Source organism: Rhyacophila brunnea, unplaced genomic scaffold, assembly GCF_057557595.1.
Source record: "Rhyacophila brunnea isolate RB1 unplaced genomic scaffold, BYU_Rbru_1.0 scaffold_14, whole genome shotgun sequence".
Lineage (NCBI taxonomy): Eukaryota > Metazoa > Arthropoda > Insecta > Trichoptera > Rhyacophilidae > Rhyacophila > Rhyacophila brunnea.
The window spans coordinates 32,959,833-32,980,102 of NW_028232796.1; the positions used below are offsets into that span (position 1 = coordinate 32,959,833).

General features: G+C 32.2%; 1 protein-coding gene across 1 annotated transcript; it reads right to left on the reverse strand.

The window, feature by feature from the left end:
* Positions 1-394: 394 nt before the first annotated feature.
* On the reverse strand, positions 395-18,338 carry LOC147075880 (organic cation transporter protein-like). Its single transcript, XM_085941824.1, has 7 exons — positions 18,117-18,338; positions 14,223-14,399; positions 11,497-11,725; positions 8,981-9,236; positions 6,660-7,325; positions 4,055-4,236; positions 395-1,079 (listed from the first exon to the last, which is right to left on the reverse strand). The coding sequence occupies exons 2-7, from the start codon at positions 14,393-14,395 to the stop codon at positions 885-887; spliced, it is 1,701 nt and encodes a 566-aa protein (XP_085797950.1). The 5' UTR covers positions 14,396-14,399; positions 18,117-18,338; the 3' UTR covers positions 395-884.
* Between the last annotated feature and the right edge of the window lie 1,932 nt (positions 18,339-20,270).

Consider the following 20,270-nt stretch of genomic DNA (forward strand, 5'->3'; position numbering starts at 1 on the left):
TTTTTTTTAATGGGTTTGTTTATAGTTTTACCTATATAAGTACATACTATACATATGCCATTATTATATTTTAATACAATTATGTGCATTACTATTAAGTATATTCATATTATTTTAATTAGTTTAACTGCAAAGAAGAGCAAAGTGTATTTTCCGTCGCTCACCGATTAATTTTTGAGCGCTACAATAATCTATTGAGTATTGACAAGTGAGAACTATTTCGTTCCATAGCGTAGATCTTCCATTTGACAGGCTGTCGATCATTTTTGTGAAAACCATCCTTTTTCGGTGTGAATTTAATCTTATCAATGTGTCGTCATTTTGTGAATTTTATTGTGCGAATATATATATTAATAATTGAGTGTATTGAAATACATTGACCATATTTTTTTTTAATAAAGTTATTTGGTCTAATTTAAAATTTTTAAAGAGTAACTGCTATGGAATTAAAAACTGGAGAAAAGCCCTTTTTTACATACTCAAATACAATCGTTCAGTGGTACTCAACAGCCATTAATACTTTTGACGCTGAAGACGCACCTGGCGCGTAATGACCAGGCGGCCGATCGATGTAATTAACGTGAATTTTAAAGGTGGTAATTAAAAAATCATTATCTAGTCAGCAGCAAATGAGTTAACAATCACAAACTTTCTCTAAAACCGGCTAAATCTACGAACTCATCAAGCTTGGCGAATGTAAATAATATCAAAGAAGGATAATTGGAGACCAATAAGAGTGAAAGTAAGTAATGGAGGCCTTCATCTTGCAGTGAATCTACTCAGGCTGACGACAGTGATAAAAAATGTTGACTTTGTAAGAGTGGTTGGTAATGCCAAAACTCCGTAAGCTTGTAACAGAATATTTTTAATATATTTCAGTATTGCTAAAGATGTGTAATTTTTTCAAGATGAATGTCATTTTGGGCCTTCTTTGACTTGTGCAATCCAATACTTTCTGCTTCTTCGATGGTCTCCGGAAGAGGACTTTTCAAGGTTTCGGGTACGGTGAGAATCAACATTGCTGATAATAGACAGGTCCCGGCGAAAAGATATGATGGAAGCTCTTTCAAGTAAAGTGCCTGTAAACGTAATCGAAAAATGTTAGTATAGCATTTCGTCTGTGTTCTGGCAGAATACACTATCTGGAGAATACTAGTTTTGCATAATTTGACTTTGAAGTTTTTAAAATGTTTGAAATGGTCTATCATGTGAGTTTAATAAGTAATCGTAAAAAGGATGACTTTAAAATAAAGACTGTTTATTTATTAAGAAGGTTTCCAGACGGTAAAGTTTGAAATAAGAAACATTTTGGTATAACTAACTCAATATGTCATTTTTTCGAATTAGTGTCTTCTGCCAGAACAGTGACGATTTGAGGAATGGAAATAAATGAACCTCGAGATATTAACATAATAAATCATTCTAAAGTATATACAATATTATAATCCTCATTGTACTTTCAAAACCGGCTATGTGAATAAATAAGGTTTTGCATTCAAAATATCAATACACCGCTCTCGTTTGCCACCTATGTATACGACCCTCGTAGTCCAGTGCGTAAGGTACCTACTGACCTTTCATCTGGGGCTTAGAGGTCGACTCTCAGTGAGGTCACAATCTATATAATATGTGATTTTTCTTAAAGTCTGGGTGTTTTTGATTGTTTCGAATATATTACTACACTATTGTTTTACCATACTACTTTCATTAGACTTCGTGGCTAATAAAATAATGTAGTTTAATAAATTAAATTCAGGAAATTCGTTTGAATAAAAACAGAGTGTATATTATTTAATAGTTACAAAATAAAAAATACTTCCACAATTCAATATGTGTGGTAAAGACATTTTCGGCACGTCTTTTATTTGTATGGGTACCTTTAATAAAATATAGCACTATTATCATTATTTTATCTCTAGGTCTTATTTTGGTAGATATTAGAAGTTATCAATTGATATATTATCATTACATAAAATTTGTTTATTTACATTAAAGTACCTATATTATTATATGTTGTTAGATTCTGACCATAGTATAGCATAATACGAACGTAGCGGTTTTTGGAAATACATAGGTGTTTCAATGCAATGTTATGCGTACAAATTAACATGTCGTCAAATACCTGGGGCCGTATGTATGAGAGTCCGAAATTCTTTATAAGCTATTTAACCGATTTTCCACCATATAGCGTATGGCACTGTTTGCGACGTAAGCAATCTGACGTCACACGTCATTCAAAATGGCTGCTTTATATGTCACTTTCAAATGTCATTTTAATAATGCATTCATAACAACAAACGTTTGCTTGAAATTATTTGAATTTCATAATAATTATTCGTTTATAATTATTAAATTTATATGGTACCGTTCGCATACTTTCAGACACATTTACAATTTCAAAATTTTAAATTAATGATCTGGGAATAAAATTTTATAAGTTTGCCATTATATGGATGCCATGACACATTATGACGTCTCATCGTGGCGTCGCTAACCAACGGATTACATTTGCACTCATGTATACAAAAATGAGTAGTATTTAGCCTATAAAGTATTTGGGAATCTCATGCATATCTACGACCCTTAAACTGTAAACTTTGTAGGAAAGATGTATACTTATCACAATATGATGACCATTCTGTTTTCAATCTATAAATTGAGTAGATAAGATGCAAAAGGGCTTCCCTCAATTTTTTAAATGTATAAGTACCTATTCTTCAAGTTCGACCAAATAACTTCGGTATTTTAAATTTAATATGTGGTCAAAGTGGCTCAGTGCAATTTAATAATATATAATAAAACATATAATGTACCGGGTCTAAGACGAATCAACGGCGGGACAACTTGGCGCCACACAATCGATTGAAATTCGATAATAAATAGACGTTCGTGAATTGTAGGTACCTACTTTTAAAATATATATTAATATTATTATTTATATTTAAATTATTATATTATTACACACGTAAATAATGATTTAATTATGCATATGAATAAGTTTCAACGAAACGAGACTTATTTTATTTTTATAAAAGCATCAGTCTTACTAATTCGCAATCCGCAATAAAAACATTATTTTAAGAGCAAAATGAATTAAAACTACTAAGCAGTACATAGAATCTGATTAAAATTCTTCGTCTGCTTTCTGTATAAATTCGTAATAATCGTCTATTTATTCATTCGACAATGCAGCGGCCAATTGTCCTATTCCCTAATAAATCTATCTAAAAACTCCTCAAAACGGTGTTATTAATTTTATGCGAATATCTCAATATGTAAGTGTTGTAGAGACGCCCTTTTGCTACCTATTAAATTAATATTTCATGATCACACAACATACTATTATATTTATACAATATTTAAAAACATTATTTTAAACATCGCCGTTCTAAGGTTGAGAATAAAACGATATTAATTAAATTAGGTGTCTGTGGTTATATCACTTTTTCAAATAATTCTTAATTTTTCAACACTTGCAGATAGTATTTGTACATATATAGTATTTACAATAAATTCGATTCGGCAGTTATAATAAATAAAAAGTGATACAAAATATTACAATGCCTAAATCCCCTATCAAAAATCTAGTAATCGATAGAGTTGGGATGATAATAATATTATATTCTGTAACTGTACATGAGTCGAGGCCAGGCCAGGGTGCACAGCCAAACAAACAAACAAAAACGAACGAAGGACCGCGAGTAGGTACAGTAGTCGGTAACCTATCCCCAAGCCTTGAACGTCGCGTCTAAGTACAATTTGCCACCTTTTCGCGCCAAAGCGTGCGTTTACAAATGTTGCTAATAATTATTAAATTGTTACTCGTCTTAACCCTAGCGAAATATACTTACGTAATACTTATTGTCCCTGAAACCGTGTTTTTAATGAGTGTTAAAGTATAAGTCAACACCCCACATAAACCCATACCTATCAATAGTTAATCCATAACCGGTTAAGCGTATTTATTCAATGAAATATCAATGAATTATGAAAAGAAAAGACTACGAGAAAAACAACTTACTGGTTAAATTTTACTATTTGAATAAATTCTTACCAACAATGGAGTTTGTGGCGCAGCTACAGAGCCTAGTCGTCCAATCATAGAGCAAAATGCCAATGCAGAATGTCTTAGAGGAGTGGGAAACAGTTCTGATGTGTAGAGGTAAATTGAAACAAATGCAAGACCTATACACATTTTCCCCACCAGGAAGGATATGAGTGACACGAGGTGCATATCTGTTGATTTTCAAGAGGAATAATTATTTTCATAAGTGATACATAATCTTATTAATAATTCATATTAATTTATTACAAAATAAGAAGATTTCTGTTATAAATATTAAATCGTGTCTTGAAAAATACCTTCACTACTCACTTTGCATAGGATTTAAGAATATTAGATTTTTAGTATAAATATCAAGTAGCTGTACCACTTGTCAATATTCTTGTCTCAATAATACTATTGAGTTTACAATAATATAATTTCTTTGTATTTTAAAAAAGCAATATAGGGTAACAATATTCATAGCTTAAGGGGAGACATGCTGGTCGAAGGTCAAAATTGAGTTTTTATTGTATTTTCAAACCATGATCCTGGACACTCCTTAAACGTTGTAGATAATCTATTTATATAATTTTGAAGCCTTATTATCCTTTATAGTTATTTTAAACATTTGATGACTGCATAAAGTATTTTTGTTACATAAAATAGTATTCTTTTAAACCTCTCGCGCAAATGTTTTAGAATATAGTCATATTTCGGTACATAACTGTGCAGTGGTGTTAGGATTTTTTACATTTATTAATTTTAAACGCATTTATAAAACCATTAGTATAATTTATTACGAGATAATTTTTGTAAAATATTCACGATAAAAAAATATATTGATAATCTCTGTGGTCCCAAATTTGACAAGAATTAGGCATTTTATTATTCAAAAAATCGGCAAGATTAACACATTTGAAGATGATTCTAAAGATACTTATTATAAGCTATGTTTTTGACCATTCAAGTGTGATAAACATCTTATGAATAATGATTGCTTTATAATAATTATTGACCTAAGAATAAGGTAGTGTTTTTTTTAAATACGCCATTTCTTTTGTCATTCCCCAGTAGTTAAGCTACAACATACGGCCATAGTCATAAATTGACAAACTATAATTGAAGTAGGAAGTAAAATGATATTGACGCGCGTGTTTGAACATGTACCGTTTAAAAAAAAATTAAAAAAAAATCGGTTAGGTACATGTTCAAACACGCGCGTTAACATATTTTTACTCCCTACTTTAATTATAGTTTGTCAATTTATGGCTGAGGCCGTATGTTGTACTCGTAGCTTAACTACTAGGGAATGACAAAAGAAATGGCGTATTTAAAAAAAAACACTACCTTATTCTTAGGTCAATAATTATTATAAAGCAATCATTATTCATAAGATGTTTATCACATTTGAATGGTCAAAGACATAGTTTATAATAAGTATCTTTAGAATCATGTTCAAATGTGTTAATCTTGCCGATTTTTTAAATAATAAAATGCCTAATTCTTGTCAAATTTGGGATCACAGAGATTATCAATATAATTTTTTATCGTGAATATTTTACAAAAATTATCTCGTAACAAATTATACTAATGGTTTTATAAATGCGTTTAAAAATTAATAAATGTAAAAAATCTTAACACCACTGCACAGTTATGTACCGAAATATGACTATATTCTAAAACATTAGAGCGAGAGGTTTAAAAGAATACTATTTTATGTAACAAAAATACTTTATGCAGTCATCAAATGTTTAAAATAACTATAAAGGATAATAAGGCTTCAAAATTATAGAAATAGATTATCTACAACGTTTAAGGAGTGTCCAGGATCATGGTTTGAAAATACAATAAAAACTCAATTTTGACATACGACGAGCACGTGGGCCGTTAAGAACGCGTTTGAGTGAAATTCATATACCTACGTAACTAAGTGTAGCGTGCATAAGCCGACTCTCACATCAAAACTCGTCTTGCCTGCATCGTGTCAAATACGTCGATGTGACGTCATCGTTATTCACAAAACACACGTTGCCAAACGGAGCTCCACAGATTGGTCAAATGCGCCTGTTTAGTTTGAAAAAAACATCTGCTGTTGCAATCGACATGTCGCATGCTTCTCGGGCTGCGAGTAGAAGACGCCAGGATGCATACAAACACCTACGAATTGGTCATTCCTATACACGCTCACCGATCGCCGCATCCAAACATCTATATGTTTCGAAGGTTACGTGCGACTGTCGATATGTAAATCTGCATGGTCATCATATGCAACCCCGGATCGACATTCTTGGAAGGTTTGATTTATGACTGTGCGGCAGACGGGCGAGTTAAGATGTGAGAGCCGGCTAATTGGGATGCACTGTGGGTGTTACATTTTTACGTAAACGCAACAAAGACGAGTGCTTACAAGTGAGAGAGAAAGATAGCACACTCTTTGTTTTACAGACAGACATACAGATAAATCAAAAAAATATAATTTAATTGAAAATACGTAATTTTGAAAAACCACTTAAACATAATATCATTCGGTATGATGCAGGACACATAAATTTTATATCTGATGAAGGCATTTTTTTTTTAAATATTCTATATAAAATTAAAACTGAAGAAATACCTTCTGGAATAAACGTAAATGCCAATAAGCACAGTCCAGGAATTAAAAAGGAAACGAAAATCGTTTTCTTCCTTCCAAAGTGTCGAAGTGCAAAGAAACCTAAAATATGTCCAGGAATCTCCACAAGTCCAGTAAAGATGTAATTCGTATAAATATTCCCAGCTAGAACCACAGCACTGATAGACATTCCGTAAAAACAAAACGTACACGTCATCCACCAAACACAGCATTTCAAAATTCGGATTAAAAGTATTTTGGACCTTATTAATTTTTCAAAAGGAGATTTTTCTTTTTCTTCTGAACTTATTTTAATTTCTCTATGGTTTGTATTTTTTCCATTACCAAAATTATCTTTATTTTTTATATTATAATTTAAATTTGCCAATATTTCATCTGATAATTCTGTTCCATTTGTTTTGGCAATCTTTTTCACATTCATAGCAACTTCTTGGTATCGCTGTTGCGATAAAAGCCATCGATTGCTTTCTTCAATCAGCCATAAGTATCCAAGCATTACAAATGCTGGACCATATATAGCTTGTAAAAATGTCCTCCAATATGGAAAAATCCAAGCAATGACACCCAATAGTCCCTGTCCTGAGGCAACTAAGATACCAAATAGTGTCCCTCCAGCAACCCTGGTTGATGATATCATTGATTCTACAGCTGCAAAAGATAGAAATTGGAAAGAACTTATATTTTGTTTAGTTAAAAATAAACAATTCGTACATAATCTTAATAAGGTATAAAGGGGACCATAAACGAGCATCAAAAATTGGAGATTGCCGATACAATTGTCAAAAAAATGATGCAACTATTGCACAGTTGCTGGGCAATTTATGATCCGTCATCAGTGTCGGGCAAGTGAGGCTGATGTATTTTGTGCGTGCACATGACAACAACGGCCGGCAATGAAGTTTCTGCACCATATCTCGTCCTAAATAATCACATAAACAAAACAAAGATTTGGATCGGGTCCTACTTAAACAAACGTGAACTTAAATAATTAACATAAAACAGAAATTAGTTAATAATAATTATTTATTTAAAAACTTTACAAGAATGTCAAAAATATACTTTTAGTATATAGTAAATAGTATAGTATAGTAAATATAATTATAAAGAAAGTAGATACACTTATGAAAAAACCACGCTTCATAGCTTAGGATGTAAATAAACCTTCACTAATAAGCTTCAACACCCTGTTGTTTGTCCATTTATTCATTGTACGTAGTGTGAATTGACGATTAGTAATAATACCATAATAACGACACATCGAAAATTATGATAATTGTCGAATCGGCTGTCACTATAATGTTTTTGTTGTTGCTAGGGGTGATGTCAAACAGAGACGCATGTATGGTGCAGAGTGAGAAAGAAATAGATTTATGTAGCAATTATTGCCGTATTTTTGATTGCGTTCGATATATCGACTAACCATACTGCCAGAAAGGAAAGGCAATATATATATAAAGTTTCAGCAACGTAGACTACTATTATCGTGTTTTGGTGAACTATTGACGGCAACAAAATTGCAGTATCATATTGCCGTAAAATGTTGCTCGTTTACGAGCCTCTTTAGAGCCAATCGTGTATTCGTAAAGTAGCAATACCTCACAATGAGTTGAAACAATGATTAAGTGGGCGTATTCATTAGGGTCGAATCATTTTGTGAATTGAAATATGAAACAGTTTCCCGTTATCTTGTAGTTATTTTTATAAGGGTACAAATTTATTTTGATTGACAACACAGAACTGTTTTTAATGGTTATTAATTGTTTAAACTTGTGCACTGTACTACATTATGAGGATGTACATATTTAGATAATAATAATTTAGTTATCTATGTGAATTTAGTATTTAATAGTTTTACGTCATTCTCGGACAAACACAATATGCGAGGAAGGAGTAATTAATTGAGAGATTATTTGTGAATGCCTTGATTGAAAGGTTTAATATCGACTGAGATTGTTAAACATACATAATTTTGAAAACACTTCTGAGAAAATATATTATAACCAATAAAAAAAAATAAGAAAGACACCCCGCAGGAATCGTTAGTTATATTTTACGTTGATAGATGTTTCTATAATCTTTTATCTAAATATGCATTCAAATTTTAATATAAATCTTTAACATATCTCATCCTGGGAGTAAGTAATAATAATATTGTGCGTTCTTGCTTATACCATTCATTCGTTCATTCATTCGTTCATTCGTTCATTCATTCATTCGTTCATTCATTCATTCATTCATATAATATTCATTATTTACATAATTTGTCGTTATGCCAAACTAGTACGTATCTTTAAAATACTCACTGATAATATAACTAGATGAATGCATTCCGGATCCAAGCATAGGGCCAATTATCTCTGCAGTTGCAAACATGGCATAATTGACAGAAAGCGATTTCATAATTCCAAAGAAACCTTCAAAAACTCCACTCACGACAAGAGCAGTCCTTCTTCCATATCTGTCGGAAACAAATCCAATCATGGGAAGGGCAAGTAGTGTCCCAGTACTGTGTAAAGTTCCAAGAAGAGTTCTTTTCCAAAATTCACAGGGAATTTCCATCTAAAATAAGACGTGTTTGATAGCAAAATAAATCATATAATAATGTCGTCGATTGAAACTATGGATGTCTTCGTTCAGTCAAGATATTAACTCTACTATTTATTATGGACATCTATCGATAGCCATTGATACCATAGGTCGTACTAAAACCTTTGTATGTGTTACGGCGAATGTGTGAAATTGCGTATTACATGAAATTGACAAAATGTTGTTTATTTCATGAAAAATGCAAGCCCGTTGTCTTATTCATGAATTAGGAAAAATATCTGCCGAGTGCGTGAATTTGGCAGTAATTTTTATGCCTAGTTCATGCATTGGGCAAGTTAGATAGTGGCGCTCCGGTGGTATTTTTTGCAACTAATAAAGCTAACCAAATGTGTCAAATGTCATTGATTATAATATAAAAATATACCAATCAATAACTACAATAACTTTCATATCCATTTACTATGCTCAAAAAAAATCTGGAACTATAATATGATAACGGAAGAATATTATTAAAATGTATTTTCGCGATTTGATTCGATTTCATTGATTTGATTTAGGTATCAGGCAATGGTCGATTGTTTGTTTGTGATAGTATGATTTGATAGTTTGTTGACAGTTGTTAGCTACCCTCAAAATGGACATTCAGTTGAATTCAAAATAACAAAACCTAACCTAACCCAACAACAAAAATATTAAATTATATTATGTTATAAAGATATTATGTACATTTTTTTTTTCTTTTATTTTTTTAACTGTCAATTCATGGTGGAACTGCATTGTATTGTTGTTTTTATTTAATAAAACGCAATTTTTTTATAGTACTTATTTCACTTTAATTAATATATTAGGACCGGTTTCGTCCACCTGAGAATGTCCCACTGAGGCGGACGAAACCGGTCCTAATATATTAATTAAAGTGAAATAAGTACTATAAAAAAATTGCGTTTTATTAAATAAAAACAACAATATTATGTACAATTATAACTAATAAAACCATCCGTATTTAATTTACTTTTTCTACTGTCATGTTGACAGTTTAATAATTTCATAGCCTGCCGAATTCACGCACTCGGCAGACAATGTTCCTAATTCATGAATAAGGCAACGGGCTTGCATTTTTCATGAATTAGACAAAATTTTGCCGATTTCATGTAATACGCAATTTCACATATTCGGTGTAACATATTATGTATATATATATATATAATCGAGCTTCTGTTTAGACACAAAAAGCTCAGCGTTAGTATGGGTCAAGGGGTAAACAATATCGATACAAATTCAGAGAGGGCGATTATGACCGACTGTAGAGAAAAATAGCTCTGAGCAGAGATATCTGGAAGATGACTGTCGTATCATTCATAGATCTGAATATACAACAAAACACTAGCTTCAGTGCACATAATATGTCCTATACTGTAACAAAATAAAATGTTGATAAGTAAATGCTCACTCGATAAATATATTAGGTATGTTTATAATTATTCAATTAATTTTATTTATGAATTATATGCTTAAAATGCAAAACAGCCATCAAGGTAGTTAACTCAAAATTGTAGAATTAACAAAAACATTATTTTAAAACCATTAATATTGAGTTTCGCCAAGTAATACAAATTAAAAAAACTATTCGAGTAATTATTTTCATGATATAAGCCAGGTATTCAGTTTTTTTTTGCGGTAATTGACTGGAAGTGATTGTACGCTTTATGTATGCACCAAAAGACGTTTTGTATTTGGTGAGAAATATGTAAATAAAATATAAAATAAACATAATACATTATATATAAGTTAATAGGGGAATAGCAAAAGAAAGACTACCTCCAAGGCAAGGCCATGGATCATAGACACGAATATTGCAGCTACCCCAAATTCACGTCATGTTCTTTCAATAATTATGTATTTGGATACAGAGCAATAATCCAATGAATTGAGGAAAATGTTGTTCTTAAAATAATAGCTTCTACTCCATACAGGATTATATTATGCTATAATTTATGAAGTATATTAAATTTTAATAAAAATACAACATAGAATTGTGAAAATAAGAAGAGAGAAAGAGAGCTTTAGATACTCTCTCTTGATTGTGAGTCCAGACTGATATCGTCTTTCTGGGTTCTCTTTCAGCGACATATTGACAACAACGGATGTTTGCAGAGAGAATCAGTGTAATTTATTTTCCGAAATGCTTGTGTATAAACTGCAGCATATACTTACAATTTATAATAAATACTTATAATATTACGATTTTACTGAAGCATGCTAGTATATTTACCTCTTCAATAAATGTATTGTTGAATTTGAAAATATATTCGTCGCATGGTATTGTTTCTGTCCTGTTAAAATGACTCGCCGGGCAGATATCATTGTTTTCCGTGTAATCAGATTTATTATTAGTATTTATATACGTAAATCGAGAGCATCTTGCATTTTCTGATATTGTATTGCCAATCCAAACTGGATTAAATTTTGTGTTTGACTCCTCACATTCTGGTATTTTACATCTGTATAATCAAAAAATATTGGTGTCAACTCTTTCCAATTACATGCAAGAATACCTTACGATAACTATAAAATACATATACTCTCATACGATTACAGCAAATCGCTTATGCAATAGAGCTGCAGTCAGTAAAGTCTTAATGGAAACCAACAACCCAATCCTTTTCAGCAGATAAGTCTGCGATTTAGGAGCTGATCTCAATTTAGTAAATATTCATCTACAGTCAGCGCATTATCCAATTATTACATCACACCTCCGATAAAATAGAGTCATAACTCATTAAAGTAGATTTTTCAGCAGAGCCAAAAAACTAATCTGAACATAGTCAAAATCACGTTTGCCGCATTACTCTTTAGAGCAATGTTCATGTTATATATATATTTAGATTCGTCGTGAAAAATGATATGTTACATTCTAAAAAAACTCATTTTACAGAGAGAAAATCGTGAAAAACTTGTGTGATTGAGTTGTGACACTTTTTTTTAGTTTTGGGAATGTTTCAACAAAAAATATTCAGTTCGAGTTGTGACAATATAGTCACTTTCCACTTTATGACTATATTTGAGATACGTAATACTATACGTGCATACACCGACACGTCGTAAAGTCAAAAATGACACTGTTCAAGAATTAATACTTTCAAATTAGTCTCAATGTAATACCGTCACAATTCCATCTAGTGGTTAAATATTAAAGCTAAAATTATGACTATTTTTTAGCAGACGGAGATTTTTTTTGTGATTATTTCTGTACACTTTACTCAAAACCGTACTTTGACTTATGACTCTATTTTATCGGATGTGCGACATATATCAATAAATAGCCGTCCTCAATTTATCGAATATTCATTGCCACCTACAGTCAGACAATATACAACAATTGTATACTCCATAAAATAGCTGAACTCAATTTATTGAATATTCATTTCAACGCATAATTCATTTGTGCGAAGGCTAATAAAAATAGCGGATCGCAATTGATTGGACATTAAGTCTCTCATCGCGCCTCGGATTGAACATTCTCTCACCTGGTCTCACTCTTGCACTGTGTAACTGTCGCACATTCCTGTATACCAATAATTGAACATTATGTATTGAATAATAAAGTGGTAAATCTCAATCCATTCGAACAATAGCTTCCAGTCATTCATCATCACAATTCATTCAACAACACCTGAATCCCAAATCCTTATACAAAATACCACCGTTAAGTAGACTTACAATGCCAACACCTTTCATTTTTAGTCTCGAATTGTATGCAAATTTTGTAGGCTCCTACTCAGTTACTTTTTTAAATTTATTTTCAGCCATTTTATATTTTTAGCTTTAGTATTTATCACAGACAAAAGTAGGTATCTACATTAAAAATTAAAAAAAACTACATACACATCATCTATCTACCTACTAACTGATGATTAGAGCATTTGCATGAAACACACTCAACAGGTACGTGTAGGTCTGAGGCGCTAACAGTTTGATAAACCGCCATTGAGAATTAAAATATAAAAAAAGTACCAGTAGGTTACCAGGATTTTTTATGCTTCCATTATTGTTTTAACTAATTTCTATCGAAACAACCGCATCGTCTGCTTGATGAAAAAACGCCACTGCTCTCAAAAGTTGTAATATTCGTATTCGTTCCTTCATTAGCCGCCCTTTACAATGTGCCGCCCCTAATCAACGCATGATCTGCCCACCCTTACGAGACGTCAATGACTGCAGTGCCGAGAAAGCTTACCAAAATGCGTCAGGTTTACAAACTTATTGAAAAGATCAGTACATACTCAGTGCAATATGAAGAAAATGTCGCGCCATACAAAACTGCTAACATATCAGCCTAAAAAACATAATGATGACATAGCTATCTTGAGGTGATGATGCTCAGTACGATTGTCATTTTAAGTAGCGCGTCTTGTATAATCACTATAATACAATTTTCATTCAATTATATAATATGTCATTCTAAAAAACGTGCGGCGTTTACAAATGGAAAAAATCTGATTATATTACTTTTCCGACAAAGCGAAAAATAACGGAAACAGCTCGTCTCAATAATGATTTATATTTGCAGATGTTTGACTGATATACGTATTGTATTGATAATAAGTATATTATACTGTAAAGGTAATTTTAACACATAATAACACTAATTTTATTGCACTATATTCTATTAAATAAAACAATACTCGTACTTAGGTACATATTGTAATGATTATAATATCGTCACTGTTCTGGCAGAAGACACTAATTTGAAAAAATGACATATTGAGTTAGTTATACCAAAATTTTCCTTATTTCAAACTTAACCGTCTGGAAACCTTCTTAATAAATAAACAGTCTTTATTTTAAAGTCATCCTTTTTACGAGTACTTAATAAACTCACATGATAGACCATTTCAAACATTTTAATAACTTCGAAGTCAAATTACTCAAAACTAGTATTCTCCAGTTAGTGTGTTCTGCCAGAACAGAGACGATATTATTACTGCTTTTTTTTACCTATATTCCGTGTCCATAGCGGAAAATATATAGTTATTGGAATGCATTGAAGCCAATAACATGGGAAACGACATAAAAGCAAAAAGCAAAATTTGATATCTTCCGATACGCCCGGCATTCTCCAAAATTCCATCCAATTCTACCGTTTTTGGTTTCATAGTAATTTCATCCATGTTCCTATAAACAATGATAGTAATATATATTAGCATAATAATAAAATTTGATTATTAGAGGGAAACTATCTCATCAAAAATGCAACATTTTTCGTCTAGGCCAGGGGTTTACAAAGTGTGTCCCGCGAGATATATGTTAAATCTGTATTAATTTTTATTCTTCATATTATCGAATATTAATATTTATATTTACAATTAAATATCCTCTGGTAAGAATCGTACACTTTGATATTTGTGAAATATTTGCGAAAAAACATTTTCTATAATGATTATGAATAAATCAAATTGAAGATCAAAATTAACAGACAACCATATCGCATCTGTTTTGCGTACTCATACCACAAAATTTGAGCCTAGATTGCAGGATTTAGTTGAAAATAAACAATTGCATAAACCACATTGTGAAAAATGATAATGTATATTTAATTAAAAACGATTTTTTTGTTGCCTAATGTTTTTCAAAAACAGAAAATATTTACAAAAGAAAGGGCGGCCCGCCAAATATTTTTGATTTCAAAATTGTCCTTTTGACGAAAAAGTTTGTGAACCCCTGGACTCTAGCCACTACATGAATACTTTTACTAATTCCGTCATCTTCTGAGCGATGAAGACTCTCCACCTCACTCGGGCATTCACTTCTCTCAGGGTATACTGAAGGCTGCCTCTAGTAAGCCCATTCACTTGATAACTCAAGCACGCTGACGCTGTTCTTCTTCTGATTTGATTTCCTGGGAGGCAACCCAAAATCACAAGTCTCTCCAGACTTACAATATGTCCAAACAATTGCAGAATGCATCTTACACACATTGTCAAAAGCCGTTTCTTTATTTATGTAGTCTCCGAATGATTGACTGGTTCGTCCTGTGCTGTGTCCAAGAAATATGAATGATTCGGTATCAACACCACATTTTGTAAGTGTTAATTGTCTTTCGCTTCCTTGCCCTCAGGGTCCATGGCTCAAGCATCATTTTCGTGGTATTCGGTTTTTAACTAAACGTTATATCATAACAAAAGACTTACCTACCAATATTAATCGCTAAATAAATGAACGGTGGACGAAAATATTTTTTTTAAACTATTTCGACTGAATTATAATAAAATAAACTATTGCTTCTTTTATTCAAGGAATAATTCACAAGATTTGAGAATTATAATATGTTTCATTTTAAGATTAGTCCACTTTACCTTTCAACGCATCTATTCTATACACAAGACTGCTATTGGTTGCTATCGAGGGTAGTTTATCACATTTATATATTGAGGTATTATAATTTTCACAATAAGTTAGCCGTCTAAACTGTCAAAACTGCCTATCTCGCTCTAAAAGTTAACACAGCCAAGAGAAAGGCTGTTAAAACATATCACTTTTTTACAGTTCAGACGTTTAACTTATTGTAACAATTAACCGCCTCATTACATAAATATGATAAGCTACCATCAACTGTATATTCTTCTTTTTCTTCGATTGCGCTACAGCTCAAGTCGAGCCCTGGCATCCTCCACCGCCGTCCTCCAGCCGGAACGGTCCTCCGCACGTCTTTTCCAGTTCATGATTTTTTAGCAGCTGGTTGGCATTCTTTGTAATGTTATCACCCCATCGTGTGCATGGCTTTCCCACTGGCCTTTCCCCTTTGGGTTTCCTTCGAGGATCTTCTTCGGTATCCGTAACTCAGGCATGCGTTGGACATGGCCTGACCAGTTTAGCCTCTGCAGTTTTATGAAGGTGGAGAGTTTATAATCTTGGTATAAGCGGTATAGTTCCGTGTTGTACCTAATTCTCCACTCCCCACCATCATTCATGGGTCCGTATATCCGTCTCAGGATTTTTCTCTCAAAGCAGTCCACTATTTCAGCTGCTTTCATATTTAGCGTCCATGACTCGCACCCGTATGCAACGACTGTGCGTATGACGGTTTTATAGAGCCGGGTCTTAGTTTTTCTGTGGACATTTCTGGATTTGAATATGGACAGCAATGAGAAGTACGATTTATTTGCAGCGGTTATTCGGGCTTTTATTTCTTCCAGTTCCTCGTTCTCTTTTGTAATATTGGAACCCAGGTATATGAACCGGTTGACAACCTCAAATTGATGGTTTCCATAACTGGAACTTTGGCCCAGCCTATTCTAATTTTGTAGGTTTTGTACCATGACTTTAGTTTTGTTTTCATTTACTCTTAACCCAATCTCTAGTGCAGCCCTTTGGAGGTGGTCAAATTCTGTCTTCACAATCTGTATAGATCTGCCCATCATGTTGAGACCAATTGTATATAGAATAGATAAACTGGTCCATAAATAATCGATCTTTATATTTATTTTTGTATATTTTTGTAATAGGTATTTAATACATGTTGTGGCAAATTGCAATGAATATGAGTAAGTACAAAATAAATGTCCAGTAGCACATGCAGATAACCAGATTGACTGCAGACGATTATACTTATTAGTTATTAACAGTATCATGCTCTGTCAGCTTGTGCCAAATAACATCAGTCCTACTTGATTATATAGTAAATTTCATTATACAAACCACATCCTCTCGGAATATTGACAAACGGGAGTGTATAATCTCTACATGAGAAAATCTCACAGTTTTCAAGAAATTTACGGTCTGAATTAAAATCGTATCCGGAAATTTGTACGTAAACAGTTCACCGCAGGATACTTATTCGTGCGCCGCAGTACGTGAAACATGAGTTCGTGTAACATTTAATCAAATGACGAGTTCTTCATTGAACATTTCACCGTGGAGTATATTTGTACGTATGCTACAACATGTGGAGATGGCTTTACTAGGTTAGGTTAGGTTAGGATTAATCTAATTGGAACAGTACTTTAAAAAAATTCTTCCTTAACTTTATTCTTTAAGCACTACGGTGCATGGTTGCAGCATCAGTCCCGTGCGGCTCCGTCTCGGGATGGAATGGGCACTTAAAATCACGTCTTTCAGACACGTTGAAAGTGTCATAGAAAGCGGCCGCGCATATGTGTTGCTAGATTTCAAAATCAGCCAAGTCCATAATGGATGAATAGGAGACAAACAGCTTTTTGTTTTCTCGAGTACATAGTCACAAGGGTGAAATTTTATATTATTTTGATTATAGAATATTTAAAATTAATAAGTTCGACATTTCGATAATGCAGAAATGTTAGAAAGCAGTAGTTCTTCAACAATTCACAAAACATTCAAAAATACCTAAAGGTGGACTTGGCTGATTTTGAAATCTAGCAACACATATAACGGGTGGTGGTGGGAACTTTAACGTAGTACTATTTGCAAACTATCGCCGCATTTTGTAAGATACGTACAAATGTATTCAACGGTGAAATGTTCAACGAATAACTCGTCATTTGATAAAATGTTATACGAACTCATGTTTCACGTACTGCGGTACACGAATAAGTGTCCCGCGATGAACTGCATACGTACAACTTACATGTAACCAATTAAAATAAAGGTTTTGGCTTGTCAAGATTTTGATGACCCACTGATCATTTTCAAAGAATTGAGTTTAATTGTGTCATCCCGGAATGTTTTTAATGTGAAGCTGTTATGGGGAATATCGGAATACCCAAATTACAATTACAACTATTCGATGGATCATGCTAGAATATACACGTGATTAGCATTCCGACGTGATATGAAATTTTGATAGCCAGAACCAGGAGTATGACTTGTACAATACCGTTTTAACGTAAAAAAAAAAAAAAAAAAATTACGTACCTTGTTTTTCTTCCGTTGAATACGATGTCAATATAATATATGTGCGTATCACTAATAATTGGTTAATTTGTGTAATATGTAGGTCGATGGACACAGTCACGTTTAAACATATCAAGAGGAACACGGCTTAGTTACTAAAACCTATAGAAACACAATATCACTCCATTCTGATAAAAAAATACACAAATTTAATACTCAGTCAAAAATATAATATTATTTTATAATCTAAGATGGCGACAAAGTTGATTAACCGGTAAAAAATATAGCTTATTATAGAATCCACTAGAGGTAGCACGTCTTTACGCAATCAATATTACATAACTACTGGAAACTGAAATCAATTTATTTGTAGTATTGTTTTTAATAAAGCAGTGATTACGGTATCATAGGTTACATACTTGTCGATAATTTTTGATAATATTATACTGTAGTGAATATTAATTTAATATATTTTATCCAGATTGGAAGTAAAGCTATTGAAATTTTTATATTCGTAGTGCTTGAACAATCAGAGAAATAATCAATCAAAATACAATAATTGAATTTGGCAATACATACTACACCTACGTTCCATTTCCCCCTCTTTAATACAGAATTTGTCACCTTCAAATGAAATAAAACATGTTCAATATTAAATAAATATTTTTATACTCTGATACCTAATAAAGTTAGTATTATCATGTTATATTATGCTCAGCACTATTATATAGGGTTATCAAATTAGTACCTACTATAGTTTTTTGTATAATTCCCAGCAAAATTGACATTTGTGTTCAGTAATTTTTGGCAAGTCATCATGAAAAGATACACAGTCGTGCAGCATATACAAATCTATTCGCGCTACGTTTCGGGCATAAAGCCGCGTTGACACGGTCCAAGTACGATCCAAGTAGACTTGGATAGGAATAATTAGTATGAAGATGTCTAATCCAAGTGACAGCTTCATACTATTTATTCCTATCCAAGTGACAGCTCCATACTATTTATTCCTATCCAAGTTAACTTGGATGAGTAGGACGCGGTCCAAGTAGCTTGGATAGGAATAATTAGTATGAAGATGTCACATACGAGTGCACTTGGATAGGAATAAATAGTATGAAGCTGTCACTTGGATGAGACATCTTCATACTAATTATTCCTATCCAAGTCTACTTGGATCGTACTTGGACCGTGTCAACGCGGCTTTACGTGAGATTTATGGTTAAAATAATCGACTTACAGAGCTTACTATTCGTAATTTAATTAAAAATTTTCGAGTAAAATTATATAATGTTTATGATATTAAGAATATAACCTGTCAAAAACGTAGACGAACTGCTGGAAATATTGATGTTGTAAATCAAAGTGTCGATAAAAATCCCGAATAATCAATTAAACGTCATTCTCAACAACTTGTACTTTGGAATATTCTTTATAAAGGTTTGCATTTAAAAGCATATAAGATACAGTTAATATAAGAAATTAAACCGAATGACTATTTGGTGCATCGAAATTTTACTGATTGAGGGGGCTTAGAGCAACTTAAAATAGACCCATTATTTCATAAAAAAAAACATCTTTTAATCTTTTAAGCCGCTCGGCCATTGTGGGCGTGTCACTATAAGAATATAAAAGGTAAAATCTTGCCTCTTTTACTTGTTTTTCTTTTATAAACGGCCCACATGCTCAGCGTACATCAAAATGGAGCTTTTATGCTATTTTCAAATCATGATCCTGGACAATCCTTAAACGTTGTAGATAATCTATTCATATAATTTTGAAGCCTTATTATCCTTTATATTTATTTTATACATTTGATGACTGCATAAAGTATTTTTATTATATAAAATAGTTTTTAAACCTCTCGCTATAATGTTTTAGAATATTGTCATATTTCAGTACGTCCATGTGAAGTGGTGTTAATATTTTTTATATTTATTAATTTTTAAAAGCATTTATAAAACCATTAATAAAATTTATGACATTATTATAGTGAAATATTTACAGTAAAAAATTATATTGATAATCTCTGTGATTCCAAATTTGACAAGAATTAGGCATTTTATAATTCAAAAAATGGGCAAGATTTACACATTTAAAGATAATTTTAAAGATACTGATTATAAGCAATGTCTTTGACCATTCAAATGTGATAAACATTCTACGAATAATGTT

Excerpts from the sequence above, each read along its gene's own strand:
- LOC147075880 (XM_085941824.1), bottom strand. The coding sequence starts at position 14,395 with ATGGATGAAATTACTATGAAACCAAAAACGGTAGAATTGGATGGAATT. Across the intron at positions 11,726-14,222 it reads GCTATGGACACGGAATATAG|ATGTAAAATACCAGAATGTG; the intron begins GTAAAAAAAAGC and ends TTGATTATACAG. Across the intron at positions 7,326-8,980 it reads TTCATCTAGTTATATTATCA|CTGTAGAATCAATGATATCA; the intron begins GTGAGTATTTTA and ends TATCTTTTGCAG.